The sequence below is a fragment of the Apteryx mantelli genome, chromosome 6, assembly GCF_036417845.1.
Source record: "Apteryx mantelli isolate bAptMan1 chromosome 6, bAptMan1.hap1, whole genome shotgun sequence".
Taxonomy (NCBI): Eukaryota; Metazoa; Chordata; class Aves; order Apterygiformes; family Apterygidae; genus Apteryx; species Apteryx mantelli.
Window position 1 is genome coordinate 26,653,459 of NC_089983.1, and position 23,012 is coordinate 26,676,470.

General features: G+C 43.6%; 1 protein-coding gene across 1 annotated transcript in view; it reads right to left on the minus strand.

Moving 5' to 3' along the window:
* Positions 1-756: 756 nt before the first annotated feature.
* MAP3K20 (mitogen-activated protein kinase kinase kinase 20) overlaps positions 757-23,012 on the minus strand; it is a 95,615-nt gene continuing 73,359 nt past the window's right edge. Inside the window, exons 16-20 of the mRNA XM_067299047.1 lie at positions 22,565-22,657; positions 11,214-11,330; positions 9,589-9,663; positions 8,370-8,520; positions 757-3,871 (exon numbers count right to left, since the gene is read on the minus strand). Coding sequence (XP_067155148.1) covers positions 3,186-3,871; positions 8,370-8,520; positions 9,589-9,663; positions 11,214-11,330; positions 22,565-22,657 — 1,122 coding nt within the window. The 3' untranslated portion in view covers positions 757-3,185. The remainder of the gene's footprint in view (positions 3,872-8,369; positions 8,521-9,588; positions 9,664-11,213; positions 11,331-22,564; positions 22,658-23,012) is intronic.

The following is a 23,012-nucleotide window of genomic DNA, read 5'->3' on the forward strand; positions in this document are numbered from 1 at the left end:
TCTGAAGACCAAAAGAAATGAGAGCCAGGAAAACAAGGGGTGGATTTCTAGTGATGACATATTGTGCCACTTGCACAGTCAGCCATGGAGGGAGGGTGTAGCACTTGTGAGGATATGCCCATGGACCGCGGGCAGTGCGACCCACTTCTTAGGGTGCAAATCTAGATATACCAGTGCTTAAATACATTTGTTTTTCACAGATTTGTGGGAGAAGTCTAACAAAGTCCAGCATAGCTCCTTTCCAAAGAATAATGATTTGTTGACGTGCATTTGCCCAAGACACTCCAGTTTTCCATATTGCTGTGCATGGCCTTGCAGCCAGAGGTGGCTGCACGTTAATGAAACATGGCAATAAATCACTCTGCTTAGTAAAGTACTGGGCGATGCAAGAGGCTCTATAAGCACATTTTGCTTTATAAGTAATTATTACCAAGACAGGGACTAGACATGTTGAGAGTAATGGAAATGAGATGGAAAAGCACATCTTGCTGAGAGTTTTTCACTTACACAGGGTTAAGGGGGAAGACGGTCCGAGGGAGAACATATGAAATGTATTTTGTAATTAAAAAAAAAATTTCACACTTGAAGTGTGAACTGTATGCAAATGTATTCCAATATGAATTTTTTTCTGGCGTTGAAAATGGTTTGTCACTGAGTAATTTATTTCTTCCTATTTTAATACAAGAGCAGCTTTGGTGCCACAGGTGGGGCATGCATTGGGTAGGAAGAATTTTTTTTCTGACAAGTTCACTTACTGTTGCTTTACACAGCAGTCCTGGTGCAGCAAGAGGATTTTTAATCAGTGACTATTGCATGATTGTTTAATTTTAATAGGCATGATCAATACCATCCGCTTCTCCTTTAAATGCTAATGAACACTTTAATACAACAGATGTGGACAGACAGTACATTGCAGATTAAAATTAGGCACAGCACTAAATTGCTTACAAACACCAGAGGAATCCTTTTGGACATCTTGATAATCAGCCACAAGCAGTTGATAAATCTTGGATGGTCACCACCAGTCCACAGCCTCCAAGTGTCCGCTGGGTAGGGCCTTTTTTCAGACTTGTGTAACTGTGCTGTCATCCTGATCATGCCGTAAGAAAAACGTACCCTTCCAAAGTCTCACAGTTTCTTTCTAGAATTTGTGCAGGCCCAAATCATGCAGAAAGATCTCCCTTCCTGAGGTGCATCTCCAAATTTTAACAATACAAGCATCAACCTTCTGCTGAGTTGTGGAAAAGAAATGTCCAGTGTTGGATGGTCCATGTTTCCCAAATTAGTTGTCAGGTTTTCTCCATATCAGTAAATCAGAGTCAGAAATGGGGTTACTAACCAGCTTCCACCAGTTTGAAGCCATAACAGTTTTGTTATCACACAGCTATACATACAGCTCCCATTCATTTGCAGATAAAGCCTGTTATTTTTTTCTGCTCTTAACTGTTGTCAGAAGAAAAGGTACTTAAATGACAGTGCTGCAGTTTCTGACATCAATGACCTGGTATCAGTGATGTCCTGCTCCATAGGTTTTGGTGAACCCTGTTCTGAACTCAAGAAATACAATTCTCAGTTCACTCTGGTAAGTATTGGGTCTCCCCAGTACAGGCCAGAAGACAGTAATTCTGGAAAGCTCTGATTTTTGTACCGATTGCATGGGAAAATAACCACATCGCCACTGCCCACCCCTGTGATGCATCTCCTACAGCGCAGCTGCTGCCTGCGGATGCGGCCGGAGCAACGGCGGGCTCCCAGCAGCTTCCCTGTGCTGCGGCACCAGGTTTGGGGTGCCCAACCTTGCTGCAGACCTCCGTCCCCTCCCTGGGGTGTGAATACCAAATGCAAATGCCAGCCTTCAGGGGCAACATCTTCTTGCACGACCGCCAGCCTGCGCGTGCGGAGATGCCATCCCTCCCGGCAGGCGCCCGCCCCTAGGGAAGGCAGATTTGTGCCCCGGCCATGGCACAATGTTTCTCTCCTCGTTTCCTGACCTTGCCCAGAGGCACCTCTAATTTACCATCTCTTGGCTTTCAGAAGGTACCATGCATTGCTTGGGGTTCAGCTGCCTTTTTCTGCTTCTCCTTTTTTTTTTTCTTTTGCATCTTGAGAAACCCTTCTTTTATTTTTTCCTTTTTAATTGTGTGAAATCAGCTTGGAGTGAAAAGGCCAACAAGAAACTTTCTGAAGACAAATGAGTCGGCACCTGTGTCTTTGTTCTCAATGGAGCTAAAGACCACATTAATCACCAACTTTGCTGACCTCGTCTTTACTGCCTGAAGACTGAAAGACAAAAGCGGCACAGTCTGGCCACATTTAAAAATTCAATTAAAAAATGTCTGCTGCCCAGGGATAAACATTATCACAGACCTCAGTAGGTTTAGATGTAACTATTATAAAGACAATGTCTTTCTCTCCCTCTCTTTTCTTTTTCCAAGAGCATAAAGCCTATCATCTTTTTTCTCTGATTATGACAACTATGGATGTCACAGAGTCTGCCCTGTGGTATCAGATACCTGGTATCTGGGCTTTTCATGAAGAGAGATGAGAAATTTCTGAAAGGGGATGGCAAGCTGGAAGCAGAGAAGTGAAGCCACTGGAGTGGACCTGAAGAAAAATCTCTACGTATTCCTCTTTTTTTCTGACTACATTGATCTGTTAAAAATATTATCTCTTCCTATAGCCCTGGCAGAAGCAGATTCAATGGACTGTGGGGAAACTGTACTCACAGCCAGACTCGGTATCCAGAGAAAGAGCTGCAGTGAGGGGAGGTATAACAGCAGAATTGGGTCTGCAAGGATGAAATGAAGAACTTTGTGTTATGGCACACTGTTGTGTTGTACTGGTTTTATTATTGAAATATTAAGCAAATTAATGGATATCCATTCAGCTAAGAACATGAGCAGCCAAAGGGAGGGGAGAAGATCAAATTAAATTCATCAGTTCTGGGAATGAAAGCAATTTCCCATGACAAAAGCAGACACAGACAGTCATTCTCTTCCACTAGCAGCACCTGGTCGGCGCTGTTTGGCTGGTAAACTGTGGGAGGTAGTATCGTGACTTCAGTGCTGTACACCAGCAGTAGGAAAACATTAAATAAAAGCACATGTATTTTCACTGTTTCATCTGAACATTCTGTTAAATAAAAGAGAAAATAACTCGGTCAAAACCATCTGCAGATTGCTGCTTCAGAACAGTCTCCGGCCTCGCCAGCTCCCTTTGGATCTCTCTTTGCCTGGCTTGCTGGCCGCCTGCCTGTGGGACTTCTTCACATGCTGCACCTTTATCCATCCTCCTTCACTCACTTTGCCCTCTCCTTCACTCCTTCGGGGCTCACTTTCGCTCTGCAGAGGCATGCCTGGGATGGCCTTGGCTTGCAGGGCAGCGTGCGGGTACCTTCTGTGGTCGGAGGCCCGTGACGTGCCAGGCATTGACACGGAAGTCCGGTACGCCTTCCCTGAGTGCCGGGGGGCCACAGGGGAGCTCGTCCCACTGTGCCTCCCGTCGGAGGAGCTGCGGGAGTTCCTGCTGTGGGAGGCATTTCGGGCTTTGCCTGCAGACCTGTCCTTTTCTGAAGCGGTATCAGAAGCGGTGCTAGAGTTACTGCTGCCCTTTGAGTTAAGATGTAGATTTGATAAATTTCTCACCATACTGTGTGAAAGGGGAGAAGAATTTCTGGAATGGCTGATAGAGGTAAACTGGTAAGTGACAGGACCACGTGTCCTCCTCACGGCCGCAGCGTAGGAGTCCTGGCTCTGAAGGTAGGGTAGGTAATGCGTTACGGTGGTGGGGCTGTGGGGATGGGCATGCTGAAGGGAAGTGGCTTTTGCTATTTGGTGCATTCTCAGGGTCTTCATCCACTCGCTATCGATACCTGGGAGAGAAATGGAAACAAGATCAGCTTTGTATGAAATGCTGAAAATTTGCATTCCGGTTTACCAAAGGTATGAGGCTTTGTCCATCTGAAGAATCACTGTATATCTGAAATCACCCTTTGCCTCCCAGCCTTGCAGAAAATAATCCTAGGTTTGAGGATGTTCAGCATTACATACTTTAAAATAGTAATTGATGCAAATGTTTCATATACCAGTGCAGATTATGGAGCTTAGACTAGAAAATATTTATTGAGCCATCCAGTGAATTTGTGCACTAAAGTGAGTTTCCACTCCCAAACACTTCCCAGTGTCTTTAACTCAAGTGGGTTTTAAACTTTTCCTGTGATGCTCTTGGCAGCCTGGGCAAATTTCTCCACAGCTTTCATTGCAAAAGAGCCTGGAGATCTTCAGAACAAGCTTGGTACAGGAAACTACCAAGTGGATCCCTCAACGGCCCGGCCACCACTGCAGCGTCCCCTCCACCTGCATCCCTCTCAGCTGGTGTGATCCCACCATTCCCAGAAGAGCACATACACAGAGGTGGAGCAAAACCCTGAGTGAGTCTATCCACTTGAAGGATGAAAACTTCCAGCACAAAGGTATCACTGCAGCAGCCAAACTCACCACCTCTCTCTTTGTTTTCTCTTCAAACTGGTATACACCACAACTAGTTGAGGTATTTCAGTGATTATTATTACTATGAACTCAGAAGTCAAACCACTTTGCATACTCCAAACGCTGAGTCTAAGCCACAACTAACGTCCGTAACCTTCATCTGGCTTTCACAGAGAAAATAACTCTGTATGTGAAAAAGCCAGTGAGGCAGTACACTCGAACTAGGATAGCACAGACAGATAGCACTTAACTATGAGCTATCCATGGTATTATGGTGCCCTCACACCTACTATTACAGTCCCAGGATCTTAACAAAAGTTTTAGCTCCCAGAGATCAGACTGAAGCACTGTTGAAAGTCAGCCCCGTGGTTGGCATGAAAGCCTATAGCAAATACAATAGTTCTAAATTTTTCATTTGGACTGTGAAGGCTGCCTGATTTTTTGCTTGATGGGTACAGCTGAGACCAGGAATTCCTTTTATCAGAGGCCACAGCACTGGCCAAAAACCCACAGGGAGCAACTTAAGTGATTTTGCTGTAGAGAGATTTGAATGATTTGTCCTTAAAGATTGCTAATATCATTCCAACAGAAAACCATAACCCTGGCAGCTTGCAGCAGGATAAATGCGACTGAAATGTTACTATACACAGAAGAGGACTCCGGTTCCTCGTCATCTTATTGCTGGTTTCCTGTGGAAAGCTTTCCTCCAGCGCAAGTCCTCTGGCTCTTATTAGCAACACTACCACTGCATCTTCTGTGGGGAGTTTTCAGAAAGCTGGTTAGTAACTCTGTCCTTGTTAAGATTGCTCCTGTTAAGACGTAATGGATAGTCTCTTCCATTCCTCCTTTCCTCAGACTTTGCTTGAATCCCAAGAGATTTAAATCACTTCAACTTAATGTTAAATATGTCAAAAAAACCCCGTCTTTCCTGTCAAAGTGTGACTGTGACATCTCCACAGCAGATAGCTCTGTCTGCACTGAGAGATGAACCTCCTTTCACAAAAAGACAGATGGGAATTGCCTTCTCTGTTTCTTAACCTCCTTCAAAGTCACAGTTTTAAAAGAAACGGGCATGGTGAAAGGTACTTTATAAATACTGTCTCCTCTGTCATTCCCCTGTGTTCTTCTACCTAGACTGTAGATGTAAAACACAGACTTCATAATCTGGAAACAGCAGGCTCAAGACTTGAATTTGGGTCTTCATCTGCTATCAGCTGCCTCAGAAGGAGCACCCGTGCTCCCTTTCAGGCAGCTGCCACACACCCTACCAGGAGCCACCACTGACAGCTCTCCTGAATGAGGGAATCCCTTTGGGGTCTTCAGGCCATTCAATCTCTGTTCTTCACGGCAGCTTCTGGTCCTACTCCCGAGCGGGAGCCTCCCCTGCATGCTCCAGTGGAGCTACCTCTGTAACTCTGAACCTCTCACTGGGCCTGGTGGTATCTTCTCCTTTGTCTGGACTCTGAATCAGGAATTCTGAATACTGATTTAAATGTTCAGACCAAAATCACCAGAGCTAATCTTCAATGAAGACATATCTTCTAGAACATTCTCAGGGTCTCACCTGCATTACAAAACACAGTTGTGTTGCAATTGGATCAAGGTACCATTACATAGGAATAAGACTGCCCATTTCAGACATGTCTGTAGTCCAAACCAGCCTTAATTCATAAGGCCACTGTTCTACATTTGGCAGTAGTGGTACATAATCTAAGACGTTCACTCTCCACTGACTAGTGTATCTTGTTCCAGCTCCTGTGCTGCCCCCTCAGTTGTTCCAACCCAAATATTTTTGCAGCCATAAGTGAACTGAAAAAATACTTTGGCTAACAACTTGACAAAAAAAAAACCCATCTCTTAGAGGCAAAACTGTGCTAGAGTCAACTGAGTTGAGTTTGTCTGTCTATGTCAATAGTATACTTAAGAAATGAAGACTGCGGTTTAGAGCCCCTTGTATTACTAAATGCATCTCACTTCATAAGCCAAGACCCAGAGGCCATAACAAACTCTCTGCCAGAAGAAGCCAGAACTGGATAATTATCAATCCAGGCTGGCCTGAGAGGGCAGGTGAGATGTGCCAGAAGAAATCCCCAGGCAAATTTCCATTCTTCCTTACAGCACAGCTGGCAGTCAGGAACATTTATGGGTTTGCCAGGCTGGCAGCATTTACCTGTCAAAACAGCGCAGCATTCGCCAGGGATTCTTTGCCACCCCATATGCAGCTTCTGAGGTGACAGGCTGGATATGCCCTTCCCTGCCTCTGCAGAACAAGAGGAATCTGTGTCCACACAATGGTCCCATGAGGAGCCCTATATCCAAACACAACATCTGTGCAAAGCTGCCTGTGAGCTGGGTGGACATGAGCAGCAGAAAAGAGCTGACTGAAGTACTCCTGCTGAGCTCGGGTTGCAGGGAGAGAAAGCCAGGATAAAAGCTGCTAAAAGCACTGGCTCCCAGGATGCCTCCAAGGGCTGTGGAAACCTCCTTTCTTCCCAATAGATAGAGAGAAGAGATGTGAGAGATTATCTCCTTTCTCCTATCTCCAGAGATTATCTCCTATCTCCAGATGCCAGCCTCACATCCTGGTTGAGAAATAAATCTTCTTCACCCAAGGCACAACTATACAGATAATTACAGTGTCCCTACCTATGCTCTCAGTCCAGTCCCAAAGCTGATTAGATGCATTGCCATGCAAATGTGTCCTTGCTAACAAGTCCTGCCTTGCTGATGTACTCAGACATGTGGTCACAGCCATACACCAGTACAGCTGTGTGGGCTCAAACCCATGCTGAACCGCACTGCGGCAGCTCAGAGCACAGAGGAACCAGTGTGTGAGACAGCAGGAGCGACGCTGCAGGTGCTGTGGACTCTCCCTAAGGCCGTGCAGCCACAAAGGAACTATTCATGTGTTGAGGCTCAAGCAGAGAGGGATGTTTCTCTTGGGGACAAACACTTTGTCCAGCATTCAAACTAACCATTTGGACTTCAAGCTGGAGAGATTCAGGTTACCTTGGTTTACTGATTATCCACAATGTTATACCATGGCAGGGAAAGACTGAGGGATCTTTGCAGTCAGGGATCCTCTAGTCTTACCCTTCAGAACTTTTGCCAGGCTGAGCTCTGCCAAGGCCTGTGCCCTCCCGTGTGGGCTCTCGATTTCAGCCAAAATCATTCTGCTCTGCCAACACGTTTGGCACAATGCTGAGCACCCTCTTGTTTTGGAGAAGAATGGCAGATTTGCATACTGATCCTCCGATCCAGCCTCCACAAGCTTTCTTGGAGAGAGGAGCACACCTGCCATCATGGAAAGGCTGCCATGGATATGTACACATGACAACAGAGAGTAGAATAAGTCTGAACTACAGGTAGAAACACCTTTCCCAAGGACCCAGTCTTCTACACTGGAGGGCTAAGGATCGCGTAGAAAAAGTGTCTGTGTTTAGGGATGATTACCACTGGAAGAAATCTCAGTTCACTTCGATGTGAAGCATTTGGGGTTTTGGAGCAGAAGGATCTGAGCTCTATCTCTGCTGATGATGTGCAAGTGCAAGGGACCACAGTAGACAAAAGAGCTGTAGCTAATCACCACAGACTACTTCCAGTATGCTTCCATACAGGACACCCCCCTTAAATTACACTGTGATATAGAACACATCACTACCTAATGGGTAGATCATACATGTCAGGGTGCTCCTGCATGCATCTACCCAGGGCATCTCAGGGACCTCAGAGCAGGCTGAAGCAGCAAGATGGAGCTCTATTGTCAGAACAAAATAACAGCATTTGCTTTCTGCTGTTCTCCCTGTATACGCTTTGCCCGTGTCAGCAATAAAGGCAGTAGTAGTAGCAGTAGTAGCAGGCAGTCTGAGTATAGCGACTTACTTGAATTGGACCTGCTCCGTGAGTTGCCCTCCGAGTTCGGAAGGGAGGTCTGTATCATGAGCTGAACCGCCACGATCTCGTCCTGCACTTTCACTTTGCTCCAGCGGATACCTTGGATGTGTCGGGTGGTTTTGGGAGTTCTGACGTCACTCTGCTCAGGAAACAGCACTGCATTAGGATATAATGCACAACGGACTAAGCTGTCCTACCAGGAAACTTCCATTAGCACCTGGGCAGCAGCATTTTGAATAAAGAGTTTGTTTTGCAAAAGCGCTTAGGCAGTTCTCAAGTATTTTTAGACTCCAGATAATTTTGGCTGGTATTTTATGATTATGCTAAAAATGTGGTAGTGAATAACTGTTTCAGTTAATGTACTAGGTAGAAGAAAGATCTGAGGGCCTTTCTCAACAAATACAAAAAGTATTCTGCTAGTTATATTAATGTGAGTGTCAAATAGACAGTGCTTTCTGCTAAAAGAGGCAGGACAAAGCAGGTATTTTTGCAGGGGTTCCCTCCACGATAACCTTCCTGGAGCAGCATGCGCCTCAATTCTGCAGTAAGTCCCTGTGATTCCTGGGAGGAACTTCAGACTAAAAGAAACCTAGGGCTATTCTTCTTGCAACAGAAAACTACCATTCTTCACTTCTAAGACTAGCAAACAAGGTCCAGAATTTTCCTGTCTCTCCATCACCGCTTGAGTCCTTGCCTCAGGACGGAGCTGGAATTTCAATTATTAGCCTCAGTGTGAAGCATGTCATTGGTCTTTATAAAAACACTTTTGTAAGTAACCACAATCTCTTTTTACAAAGGCTAATTTCTATCACATTAAATGCTGCTAAATTGTCTCCAGATTTTATTTTATTTTACTCTCTACTTCTCATTCTCTTTCTCCTCCTCTTGCCCTTCAGCTCTGCTAATTAGCTCTTCGTTGAAAAGGTAAAAACCACTGTCTCTTCAGGTAATGCCAGCAACACTGACCATTACTTCAGGCAAAAGGAGTTTTCTTACTTGAGAGAAAGAGCTGTCCCGGCTAGGAGTCTGAGAACATGGTCTCTGCAGACCTCATTCTGCTTTTGCACTGAACCTTAGCTTTTACAATCGTTACAGGGTGCTAAGCCTTGATTATAGGAAATAACAGAGCCAGAGGATACTGTTTCAACATCTCCCATGTAGGTTTTATCTTGGATAAACATTTTTTTATTTGTTTCCTAGAACTTACCTCATATGTAACAATACATTCTACAGATTGGTGTTCTTCTATTCCCAAAATCCATTTCTCCATTACAAACGGTGGCTGAAAAATACATGGTGGATTTTTATGAGGTGTTCTTCATCTCCCAACTTGTCTCTAAAACACTCCAAAGCTATTTTTAACTTTTGCCTTTTTTCATCCTTTTCCATATTGTTAGCATCAATACTTTTCTTAAAAAGTTATGAGACAAAGCAATATATTTTGAAATTATTTACTTCCTTTTTTATAAAAGGAAGGCTGAGAAGAGAGTTATATAAATATAAATAGTTATAAATAACTGACTTTAAGTTAGACAACACGGAATATTCTCATCTGGGCATCATCCTTTTTAGTTTTTGTGCACGTGCAAATTTTTGGTGAGAGAATTTCAGAAACAAGGAAGAAGAAATTCCTAAAGATTTGTGGAGATATTCCCTGCTGTATATAAAAATGTTGAAGTATGTTAAAAGTTAATCTTACTGTATCTGCTGATTTTTTTTAAACTTTAATCTTTTTTTTTTAAAGAAAAAATGAAAAAGCCCAAAATGGGAGTTCTAAAAAATTAAACAGAAAGCTATTTTACAATAAAAGATGCAAATAATATTAATAATAAATCATAAATATAATAGTGAAGCTCTAGAAATCACTAACTATAACAATAGTATTAGCATGATCAAAAAGGAGAATCCTTTTTATCAAAATTATGTTTTGTCAACATATTTTTACATTTTCCCTATTATTCTGCCCGTGAGAATATGATTCTCAATAATTTTAGTTCTCAAGAGTTTTTCTCTAGAAAAAATAACCAAAGAGGCCCCCAAAATGTTGCATAAGGCATACACAGCTAAAAGCATTCATTTTTTTTTGTTTTTTTTTGTTTTTTTTTAATCAGTGCACATTAGAGCAGCATTCTAATTGGTAATCAAGCTGTATATTTTTTCACTTAGAAATGTATTTTGTTAGCTACTACCAAGTGGAGCATATTAATAAAAACAATCAATTAAAATAACAGCAAACAGAATGTCCTGTGCATTAGCAAAGCTTCTTTTGCTTACGTTAAATTCAGCAGATTCTGAAATAAGGTAAAATGTCTAGTGATGCTGAATTGAAAATGTTCAGTACCACACTGCCAGTGCTCAACATGCTGATGGGTTTTAGTCTTTGGAACCCATCGTTGCATGAAAGAGGGAGTTTTAGAACCATGTAAAAGTTCTCAAACCATGTTAAAAAAATAGAAAAAACACCCATGCAAATCACATGAAGTTTCAAATTGGAACATTTAAAACGCTTTCTTCTCTTAAAAAGGAAAGTAATTTTTTGGACTTGCTTTTCTTTAAAAAAGATAATAAATTCAGAAGCTATAACATGGAATTAAAAGCAGAAAACATAAATTAGTTCCTTCTCTTATTTTTCTATTGTTAACATTATTGTCAGCTTAAAAGAAAACCAAAATACCTAACTCCTATTATGATACAAATCTGTTTAAAATGTGCATTTTATTTAAAAGCTGTCAAGAGACTGAGCTTCCGCAAGCACAAAAGTCGACTGCTGTGGTATTTTAATGTCTTTGTTTGAGATCTGTGAATTTGTGAAAGCTTTAAGGCTGTAAATACCTTTGTCATCTTTAAAATCTCTACATCAGGTAGGTTAGTGTTGAATGTCACATCTTTTATGTAGGTTATTGCAATTTCATCCCCATCCATCTCCATGTACATTTTCCATTTACAGTCCTATGAATAATAAAAAAAGAATGCTAGATTGTTAGAATAAAAAAAACAAAACAAAACAAAACTGAAAACCAAAACAAACCAAAACCAGCCGAATCCTCAATATATTAAAAAAACAACAAAAATATTTGGAACATGTACTTATTTTAAGATATGCATATTTTACTATGAAAGTATTGATAATGAAAAATCTTTAGCTTCTCATGTTAACTCTCCTCTTCGTTCACCCCTGAGAAAGAGCTGCCACGTGGATGGGTTTTACTGTCTGAAATGGTGCAGCTTCTGCAGAGAGGCTCGAGGAAGCGGCCGGAGAAGTACACGCTGTTGCGGAGGCAGGCTCGGCAGCTCGGCACGAGCAAGCCAAGGCGAGGAGCGGGGCGGCACGGGGAAGCTGAGTTAAAGCCAATAACGGCAGCCAGCCCTGCGAACACCTTCCCGGTAAAGCCAAGAACAAACGACCAGAGGGTCTAGGAAACGTCATTAAGACACTTGCTCAAGTCGTGGGTAGGAGAATGAGCTGCTTGCTACAGCCCAATTATTTCAGATGCGAAGTGTCCAGTGAGACCCTGGGCAGCCTCTGCTCCCATTTGCTTCCAGGAGGACTGTTAATTATAAGGGAGCTCAGCTTAGAAAACAGTAATGATGAATCTAACAGAATAAAGCAATGAAATGGATCCTTAAATAATCCTATGAGTTTAATCTGGGGCCAGGCATCCAACACCGTCCTTGGGGGTGAGCCTACAAGGCGCCCACGCTGCTGGCTGCATCCCGCAGGTCCCTCCATGAGGGCTGAGCGCCGGGAGCAGGGTCCCCAGGGGAGCCAGGGACCATGACCGGCTGGTGATGGGCAGCGGGACACCTGAGACCAGGTTTGCCACCGAGCAAAGAAGCCAACACTTCGCACTGTGCCCAGCAGGCGTTCTGGAGATGAGATGCCGTTAGGTGCACTGAGTTCCTCCCCAAACATGTGCCTGAGTGACTCCCTGAGGCCTGCAGTAAATCACTGTGTCTTGATCCATAGACGCAAGGAAGAGATTGCCCTTCCCAGAAGCACCTTGCAGACGTCCTGGTGGACCCAGAGAGGTGTCTTGGGCAGAGCTCCGTGCTGCCTGCCAGACAGGTGCTCTCTTACTTAACATTTGCGTGAGGTAGTTATCTCGTCAGCTCTGCTCATAAAATGCAAAAGCTTTCAATGGGGACACAGATGGCCATTTAGGGCCAAAGGCTTGCATAAGCAGTTATTTGCACACACAAATGTACAGCAGCCTAAAAAGTATCCATTTGTACATGCAATTATCTGCTAGTGTTTGCACGTGCATCTCTCATAAATGTAACTTAGGAGCTCAGCCCTCAAAAGTCTCAAAGCTTTTAATCAGACATTGAATTGGCAATTCTAAGATAAAAGAAAACTGGAGTATAATCATTTCAGAACCACAACAACAAATTATGCTTATGAAAGCATTTGGCCCTGCATGTCCATCTGTCCCCATTGAAAGCTTCTGCATTTTACGAACGGAGTGGACGTGAGAGTTAATTTAAGCAACGCCACAACGACTGTTTCCGCAGGAAGGAATCACAGCTCGGTGGCCAGGGTGTCGGGCTGCGGCTCTGACCGGCTTAGCTCAGCTTCCAGCACTGCCATCAGCTTCCTGTGTCACCTAGGAAGACACTGCAGTCGCTCTTCGCCTCCCTGTCCTAATCGGGGACCGTAGCTCTTTGCACATACTTCTTCTGCCTCATTTTTTTAGGGGGTAATTGGGGGTTACCCCGTCTCTTCCTGGGCACGCACAGCACTGCACACAAGGCCCCGCACTTGGTAAGGACTTTACGCGCTACACAACCAAACAGCGGCGACGGAGCGAGTTATCTCTGATCCCTGGCATTTCAAACTCTCCTTCCCGAGCTGCCCATGGCTTTCTTGTTGCCGGATGTCTTGCAGAGTTTCCTAAACTGATGCTGTGTGGATTCCCTAGGGCAGATCTAATCTGAGGTTCACAGACGAAGTAGGGCAGTTTGCTGACATTTATTACTTTTTACAAAAACGCCTAAGCCAAACAGAGAACAAAATGTTGACATAAAATAATATCATCAACTTAATTCTGTGTATGTCCTGTCGTGAGACCACTGCAAAGCACTCAAGAGTTGCAGCCCTTTTCCATCTGAGGGCACCTTGTTCCAGGCTCCCCTGGCTTCATAAATCAGGATTTTGTGCTGGTGCAACAAAGTATCCCTACAGACCAAATCTGACAAACCTGAGCTTATTAAAAAAAAAAAAAAGTAAATCAAACTACCCTCTCTGAAGAAAAAGCTGACACAACTGTATAACCACAGGGCCCGATGGGCGCTGGGCACCTGCCAGCTCGCAGCGGCTTCAGCACCTCGCCGGCGTAGCAGCACCCGCAGGAGCCCGCTCAGCGCGGCAACGCGTCAGCCTGCCCGAAGCAGCTGGGGACACACGAACTGTGCACAAACACCGCCTTCTCGTGTTTACTAACTGCAGCTTTATAAAAAGAAATATAGTCTCCCATCTCTAAAACCCAGCCCCCAAGCTTTCGGTCCTCCTTGGTGTTCTCTCCAGTCACACAGCGCAGATACCAAAAGAGGGAATTACAGCACTAAATGTACCCTCAATAGTCTCTCAAAAACACTCATCTCATTTTATTTGGAAAGGTTTTCATTTTGCATTTGTAAGGTTTTCATTTTGTAAAATAGTCAGAGGAAAGGGAGAAAGAGAGAGAGACAGAAGAAAAAGCAGAAAGGGAGAGAGGGACAGAGAGAAGAAAAAGGAGAAAGGGAAAGAGGGAGAGAAAGAGACAAAAAAGAAATAGAAAAGAGAAAAGAGAAAAAAAGAAGGAAGGGAAGGAAGGGAAGGAAGGGAGGGAAGGGAGGGAAGGGAAGGGAAGGGAAAGAGAAAGAGAAAGAGAAAGAAAGAGAGGGGGAAAGGGGAAAGGAAAAGAGAAAGGGAAGGGGAAGGGGAAGAAAGAAAGAAAGAAGGAGAAGAATGGTAAAGGAAGAAAGAATCCAGGTGATTTTAGAGTCAAGACACTTTGGAACTATATAAGATACATAGTTGGCTTCTTTGCTTAAAAACTTGGCGACCATTTTGTTCACCCACACAGTAAATAATGCTAGATTTGTGTGCTGCAAAAAGGGACATTTCCCTGTTTTCCAATTAATTTGTAGGTTCTTATTTAGCAATGAATAGGAAAGATATGCTTAACCACTTAAGTAAAAATTTGGTTAGAGTAAAAGTATGTATTTCATTTCTGTGATGCATTGGAGCCATAAGATTTCTTGGAGCAAGACTGCAAGACATACATGGGAAAATAATTTGGAAATGGTTTGTTCAGAATGTCTCGTTGATAAATATATTTGCAAGAGGTCCTTCAAAAAAAGATTTCCCTGGACATATTGCAACTCAAACATTAAAATACCTTCCAATACTTTCCTGCTTGATTTTGATTTAAATAAATAATTTCATCTTTTTGATTAAAAAGAATGCAGTTTCATAACTGAGAGGCACAATCACTAAAACTTTGTGTGAAAAGCATGTCTGAGTAATATTTTGACAAAGCTAATAAATCAGCAACCCCTGCAAACGACTGCAGAAACAGAAAAGCAAATCACAAACATATTTTGAGCCACTTGTCCTCAGCTTCAAAACAGAAAATAAGAACACTTTAAAAATTAGGTCTCCTGCTTACTGTGCTGAAAATACTCCTTTAACCCCATATGTACTAATGTCTGTAGCAAACACTGAAAGGAAAATGAAAAAGATCAGACATAGGCTTTAAACAACAAACATGTCTCCTGCAACACCAGCTTAAAACTCTTGCTGGGGAGACACCTCATTTTTCAAGGAGGCCCAAATCCAGGATTCATTTTTAAATCAGTGGTTGCAATAAACTTTTTTTTGTGTGATTCAAGAAAAAATGGGAATGGCATTGTAGCAGGCAACTGGATATTAAAAGAAAAATAAGATGTAACGCCAGATGAAACAAACAAGAAAAAAAATGTTGGTCATGCTGGCAGTAAAAGTAGTAGCATGTCGATGATTTAGGTCCCCAGAAGCTCCTTTACATTCTTAGCTATTATCTATCTCAGCTGCTGAAACCTGCTGTTTTAAAGGCATTAGAGTTGAACATCTAGTGACAGCACTTGGGTTATTTATCATTATGTATCACCCGGCTACAGTATATTTTATTATTCTGGATTTAAAGGCAGATAACACAATTATGGTTAATTTGCTTCTCTTCTTTATATATATAGTGTCATGACCCACCACTGCTTTGTCCCATGAGATATTTTTAACCAAAAAGAAATCCACAAGAAACTCTCCCTAAAAATTCCATTAATAACCTCTTGTAGCGTGTATAGGTTGCAGGGTCTGGAACTAAGAATGTTTTAATCTCTTCAGCAAAACAATGTCTCATAATGATGTACAGGACTATTGCTGCACTGATGAAGAATCATACATAATTCAGCACCTTTCACTTGGCACCACTGTGATATCCTCATTAGCAGTGGCTCACAGTGGCTGTCAGATGGTGTCCATGCGAATGCAGGCATTATATTGTCTTTGAGATGTGCAGCTGCTTCCATGACACTGCCAGTATATAAAAACATGACGCCAGTTTGTTTTATTTAGTGCTAAACCTTCCAGTTTGTAAAAACAAGGCTGACACAGAGCCTGACATGAGGCAGTGAAAATAATTAGCTCTCATTTTCTCAGCCTCCTATTTCCTTCTCCCCGCTGTGTTCTCTTTCCACTAAACCACCACATGTCAGTCGAAATGGGAGGCAATTAGTGGGCTCATTTCAGTCCCCACAACTGTGCTGAAAAGAAAGTATTTATGATGGCACAATGAACAGCTGAAAGATTAAATAACATTTGCCTTTTGAAAAGAAAATGACTTCTAGCTAAATGGGCAATTTTTGATTATTCTCAAACAAGCTTAGAGTAGTTGGTTTTTAAAATACAAGAAAGGAAAATGAGTCATTTTTAGGTGAAAGAATCAAATAAAACTTGACACAGTAATGCAAATAACTGATGTTTTATTGCAAAATATGTAAATGTGTTATACCCTTAACAATGGCTCATGTCTCAGGTCAGGGCAGACTGTTGCCAGCTAGGCTCAAGCAAGATAAGGTGGTTCCACCGTGTTTTTTGTTTCAGTTGCAGATGAAGAAAAAAAAAACAGGGGTGGAGGGGAGGCCTTCTGAGAGAGATGTGCTTAAAACATAAAGAAACAAAGCAAGTGAAAGATAAATTTATGTTATCAATTGCCTGTGTGCCTACTCCCAAGCCAGAGCCCTTACTCCTCCACGAGGCAACAGGCGCTCACTGACCGCAATTCAGCCTGGAGAAGCACGAGGCCTCTCTCCACCTACACTCACCACCTAGCAGTGCCAAAAATGCCTGTCCCTTGATAGTGTCCTTCTTTAAAATCCAGTGCTGTAAGACACTGTGCTGTCATGGAGTGGAACACAATAATAAATGCCGGACGTGCTGCCAGTGCATCTCCAGCGCTGGCGCCCTGCGAACAGCAGGTTGTAGCAGCTGAGATGGAGGGTTCGGTGATAAACCTCGTGCTGAGATTTGCTGTGGTATTTACCAAACGCTGCCCCTGCCACATGACGAGAAGCAAACCAGGACTGCTGTGGTCTCAGTCAACATCAAAAAAACGAAGGGCTTGCTTGTGGGTGCTGTACGTTAAGGGCGGAAGTGTGGAAACCTCATGTCCCTTTTCTGACTACCACATAGATACCTTCCCGCGCTGTTTTAACTAGCCCCCTGCTCTGGGAGACAAGTCCCACTTGCCACCTGTGGGAAAAACGTGCAGTGCCAGCACAGCTTCCTCCCTGCCTGCGTGCCTGCGGGGGGATGTCAGCCGCGGGCAGGCGTAAGCAGTGCTGCTGGACCTACACTACGCACACACAGCGGCAGAGGTCCTCTCCTAGGCTGTCATCTGGCAAGGACACGTCGCAAGCCTACAGACTACTGGGAATCACTTGTGCTTCTGCAGACGTACCGGCTACTGAGGCTATACGTGTGAGGGAGACGTGTGGAGGACAGCAATTTAATTCAGAGTGGCCAAGGTATAAAGATCAAGATTAAAAATGTTGTCTAGAAAGTCAAGTGAGCAAGTCGCCTAACTGAGAAGTCTACGCCTCTTTAGGATTAAGGAAAAATAGTTCATTTCCAATGGGAATTCCAGGCTCAGCACTGTGTACACAAGAATTTTAAAAGGTGTTGGCTTGAGTTTGACCTCAGACACATGGATACTGTGGCCAGCAAAGCAGCTAGCTGGCTGTAATCCCAGCGGAGATGGTGGAGTTACACTAGCTCCACCTGTGTGAAAACAATACATGGTCCAGCAAACCCTCTTGGAAAGAAAACACAGGGAGTTCAAATCACCTGCACTGAAGAGCTATAGCCAGTAACACTCCTTGGTGGACTAAATTAACCAGTTCTGAATGTAGCTGGTTTTATTTAAATATAGCTGTGATTTTATTTTACAGCTTAGGCAGTTTTCTTTACAAAGTAGTTACCTCTTTAATGACTACTTATTAGAGTCTGAGCAAGCCTATGAGAATGACACACAAACACCACTACTCTGATTCTTGCATTCCTAACAATTAGTTTTTAGCATTGAAAGCATTATGCTTTGAGATAAGATTAAAGAGAGAGCTTTGAGATATTGAGGTTTTGACTAACTGCATGTCAGAGAGTCAAGGTACTTGCAAGTATCTTTCAAAGGAAGGGGCAGATAACAAGAAATGCTCTGCTAGCTTTACTTACTAAATACCAACAGTGTGTGGTGAATATGACACATCTGAAAACTACAAAACTGGAATTTTAAATTTTGGACCTAGACCATTGCCCTGTTTTTTGCCGTGTTTGTAACGTAACGCGAGGAGTATCTTACATAGCAAATTAAACTGATGATGTCATATCACATCTGTCCTATTTCATTAGGAATTAGCTTTAAGAAAGTAAAGAAAGGTTTCATCAGTGTTGATGTAGTGGAAAGGTGGAGAGGGAGAAGCAGTAAAAATGGTCTCAAGCACTTGCTAAATTGCATTCCAATTACAACACCCCTTTTAGCACTGTTTTGTCTGGTACTGCTTGCAATGTGCCGGCCCATGTTTCTCCACATGCAGCGCTGGTCGCAATGTCTCTTTGAAGTAGCCCTGCTACTACATACACTTTTGCACCACACATTTAAATAATAGCATTAAAATATGTCCCAGGTTGGATATTCAGGGCTAAAATACAGTTCACACAGTTAGCAGATGGTTTTGAAGAGGCTCTGCTCCTTACCTTGTCAAATGGAGAGAGAGGTAACTGGGGGAAAAAAAGGCAAAATGGTGAGCCAACTTCAAAGCTTTGTGTTTGGATATAGGTCAGACTGTGCCACATTCGGTAAAAATGAAAACATTCAAAGGTATGGTGAAACTCTGCCCTTTTGAGGACCAAAACTAAAGAATGCATCAACAGGAGACAAAAAGACTGTGAGCAATCCTTCTTAAGGGGTTGGATGATTCATCACTGCAGAGCCGACACAGCTCAGACACCTTTCCCTGATTGGGAAATTTTAATGAGCCACCTAGGATGAGAAAGCCATTGAAAATTCACTGCGGTTCTGCGAATCAGCTCAAGCCACAATTGTCAGGGTTTGTTTTTTACCCCCTTTGGTATCTTGGAGTTAATTGGGCCCCCTTTTTTTATTTGTGAAATGAAAATTCATATAAAATGTCTAAATCTATCACCTTTTAGCTCAGTGGGAATTGCGTACAGAAAGGTCATTAAAAGGAAGTAAATGGAAGTAACCACATAACTTGAACTATGAGAGTTGGAAAAAAAACCTCTAAAAACCAGGTTAGCTTTGCAGCGCTCACTCCTGATGCATTCTGAGAGCACAAAGGTCAACCGAGCTTTCATCACCTCCAAAGATGCAGCTAAAAAGGGAAGAAAACTGTAATGAAATGACTGCATTTATCAGCTGATGGAAACCAACATAATCCCACTAGCAGAGGCAGTTTAAATTAAATAACAAATCCTAGGATGGTAAAGCTGCGTACTGAGAAGTTAATGCTTCATTTAGCGTATAGACAAGGCTGAATATTCAAATGGCATCCTGAAGTATATTCACCAGGATCCTTGTTAAAAAGCACTAGCATTATTAAGGCCCTTAATTTTCTGCTATGCTGCTGTCTGCTTCTGAAGAAGGTGCACTGGCAGTGCCTACAGGCACATGCACTGCCACGGAGAGGACACTCGTGCTCCGAGGGAATGGTTTTAATACCTGAGACTGCGTAACCATGTTAGTGCTGTGCTGGGTCCAGGCCAACACATCTGAATTCACAATGCAGACCCCTCAAACGGCTGCCAGGCCCTGGACCAGCTCCTCCCGCTTGGTTATGGCCTCCTGGCATTGCGGTACGTGCCGCTGCACACTGAAGCCGCCTCTACGCCGCTGCTCTAGCCTGGACCAGGAGCGTGTGTCCATCCCCTGTGCCCCACGTCCTGAGCTTCAGCACAGCCACCTCCAGGCATGGGAACTGGATTGCCTTCAGGTGAAACGATGCCAGGAGACACACTCCAGCCGCTACCGGCTGCTCGGCCCCACCAGACCAGAGCCAGCCTGGAGCGAAGCCTCCCAGCACCAGCCGATCCCTTCCTGCTGTGCTGCCCTAGCTGTTGGCTGACCCTAATAAGCTCCTTTTACATACACAGGCCTAGCAGCCTACCCATCACCCAGCAAACCCACCGTTCTCAAGTTATAACCTAGATGTGAGTTTATTGCCTCATTTTCCTCATGGCTGAAATGGGAGAAATGCTCCTTAGCTAGAGAGCCTGCTACAGGGAGTGACCAGGGTAAAGTTCATTTGAGGAATTTATTTTTAAACTGATGTAGGTCACCTTTTTAGCTATAAAGATGGTGGAAGGTGTGATCCCAAGTGTTTCTGCTGCCCAGTTTTAAAGAAACATCCAGCATTCTTTTACAAAAATGGGTCAGTAAAAGAAGTTTAATCCCTTCCACCCTGGTCTACCCAGCGTCTCCAGTTCATTTCAGAACAAATCTGGGTGATGGCATCAGTAGTTGGCTTAAAGCAGCCTCTAGGGTAGCTAGAAGATTGTATCCAGAGTTTTTCAAAGAATCAAACTAGCCCAATTTTCTATGTCTTATGGACCACACCATTCTTTGTCAACATTGTCTCACTCAAACAAATTAGCTTGCTCGCACTGGCCATAGTGTACTGCTTGGAAGTTCAATTTGTTTTAAAACTGGTTTAGCTGCAGCATTTTAAAAGTCACGTATGAGCTATCAAATAGATCTCTGAAGAAGTTTCAATTCCAGACAAACTTAGGTGACACACCGCACTCCTTGGGATCCACATTGGTGGCACACTCATTAAACAGAGATGAATCCCAGGAAAGGCAGACTTAGCACGCGGCACACAGCTACGGTAAGAATTACTTCCTTAAGAAGGAGCATAACACCACACAGAGCAAAGAGGACCAACTAGGAGGTCATGGGGAAGGGAGGACCAAAAAAACCTCCAAAAACCAAAATACTGAAAAAAAGAATGCCCTCTTTTAGTTTTCCAGTTAGTATGTCAGAAACCTGCAAAGCTTACGTCTGCATTACACTCCCATTCAACTAGCCCCATCCTCTAGTAACAATTTAGCCCCGTCCCACAGGATTTGGCACACGGTACCTTCTGCACATTCTTCTGTCACAGCCAAAATATCTTGTATACTTGTCCTCAAACTTAGTAGGCATTAATGCAACCTGTATTTCCCTCCAACACCCAAACCTCTGTTCCTTCCTTGTCTTGCTCTTGCCTGGGGAGACCGCTCAACTTCCTGCACCATTGTCCGCAACCCATACTGGAAACACAAGGGAGATGTGTAGTATGGCATTGCCTTTTAGTTCCTTGTACAGTTGCACATGGGAGGGAAAGATGTACGCCTAGAAAAAAGCAGCTATATATCATCATAAGTTACATGCTTTCAAGAACACTGAGAAAGTCCAAGTAATTCACATAGTGATGAAGAAGATTTTCATAGGAAAAAAAGTGCTTAGGATAAAAGAAAAAAAAGGCCATCTCCAGACAACAAAGCAGAGAGCTTTTTCAAATTGATGAAATGACTTCAATATGAGTCCAAGTTCCTACCAAGTACAAACCTAAATGCTTTCTCTGCAAGCACCACCAAGTACAGAAATCAAGAGACTTCTACAAACAATGTGTCCTAAAAGCAAAGCACTCAGATTACACAAGATGAAAGTCAGCCTCCCGCAAGTTTAGGGTGGACACACAATGCAGATTTGTCAAATACAAAAGAAAACAAATCCTGCTGTCACAACCCCTGACTCTAACTCAGAAATGCTTTGCACACCATTTCCGCATAGTTGATTAATTCTAAAACCCTTGAACTCAGAATCCATGGCAAGCTGAATAAAGAAAACAAAAAGCATCGGACAAACCTCATTCCTGAGAAAAGACAATGCAGTGGGAATGCTTTCCTGGAACATCTGGAGCAAGTAGTCAACACACTAGTTACCCGGGGTGTAACTAGAGACCCTTGAACAGACGCTGCTTGGAGCTAAGGTTTGATTAGGATGTGGCATCCCTGGTAATTGCCTTTTACAGTCTCCTGCACAGTAGTTCTGCTGCCTGCAATGTGCTGTACCTATCCCTGCCTGTCTCCTTTAGTCCTGCGAGTGAACATGGTCACCAACATGACATGCCCCATCCCCATCCAGCAGCCAAATATGCTACATATTTTCCAAACTCCTCCTCATTGCATAAAAAGACAACACCTTTCTGCAAGTCCACTAACATCAGGCATACATCACTGTTCAACTTTCCCTCCTAACAAAAGACCTCTACTTGAATGGTTTTTTCCACACAAATGGATTGTTATTTCACACCCATTAGGATGAAGGAAACCAAGCCAAAAGGTGAATTACAAAAATTACGGTTAGTAAAAATGTTCATGAGAAAACAAAAGCTTTCATCCAAGCTTTCTGTGCCACTGTTTTCCTTGTAGCCTGCTCGTGGGTATGTTTCCTCATCACTGATTCAGCCCTATTTGCTACCTTGACATTTGTTCAGCAATTTCCAAAACAAAAGGATTTTGACAGCAAAGTATTTCTAAAGATCCGGGACCTCCAGGCAGTGACTGAAAAGCAAACCAAGCAAACCGATCCAGACTCCCACCTTACCTGTGGCCCGCTTCCTGGCTTTAAGTGGTAACCGAACACGAGTTCAAGATTCACGACTTTTTCTATGTTTTCTTCGGTCCCACCTGCAGAATCCTGCCAAAGAAGCATAGCGTAGGAGTTTACAGCTATCGCGAGGGAGGCAGACGCCAGGCCTTTTGTGGGAGCAAGGATTTGCCTTTCACTTGGTTAAAGTCTGCCAGGGAGCAGGAAGCCACGCTTGCACTGCCGGATATCACCCTGGTCCGCTAGGTGCCAAAACTCACGCAGCGGTTCACGGCAGGTCGCTGGCGGTGGTGGCCAGCATCGGGGCGGCCCGCGGGAGACAGCGCGGTTCTGCCCGCACCGAGCAGCCCCGCTGCAGCCACGGAAATGGGAATTGCAGCTTGTGCGGCCCGGTGGCAAAGCCTGGGCTTTCCTTTTCCCTTTCGGGGAAACACAGTTTCACTGT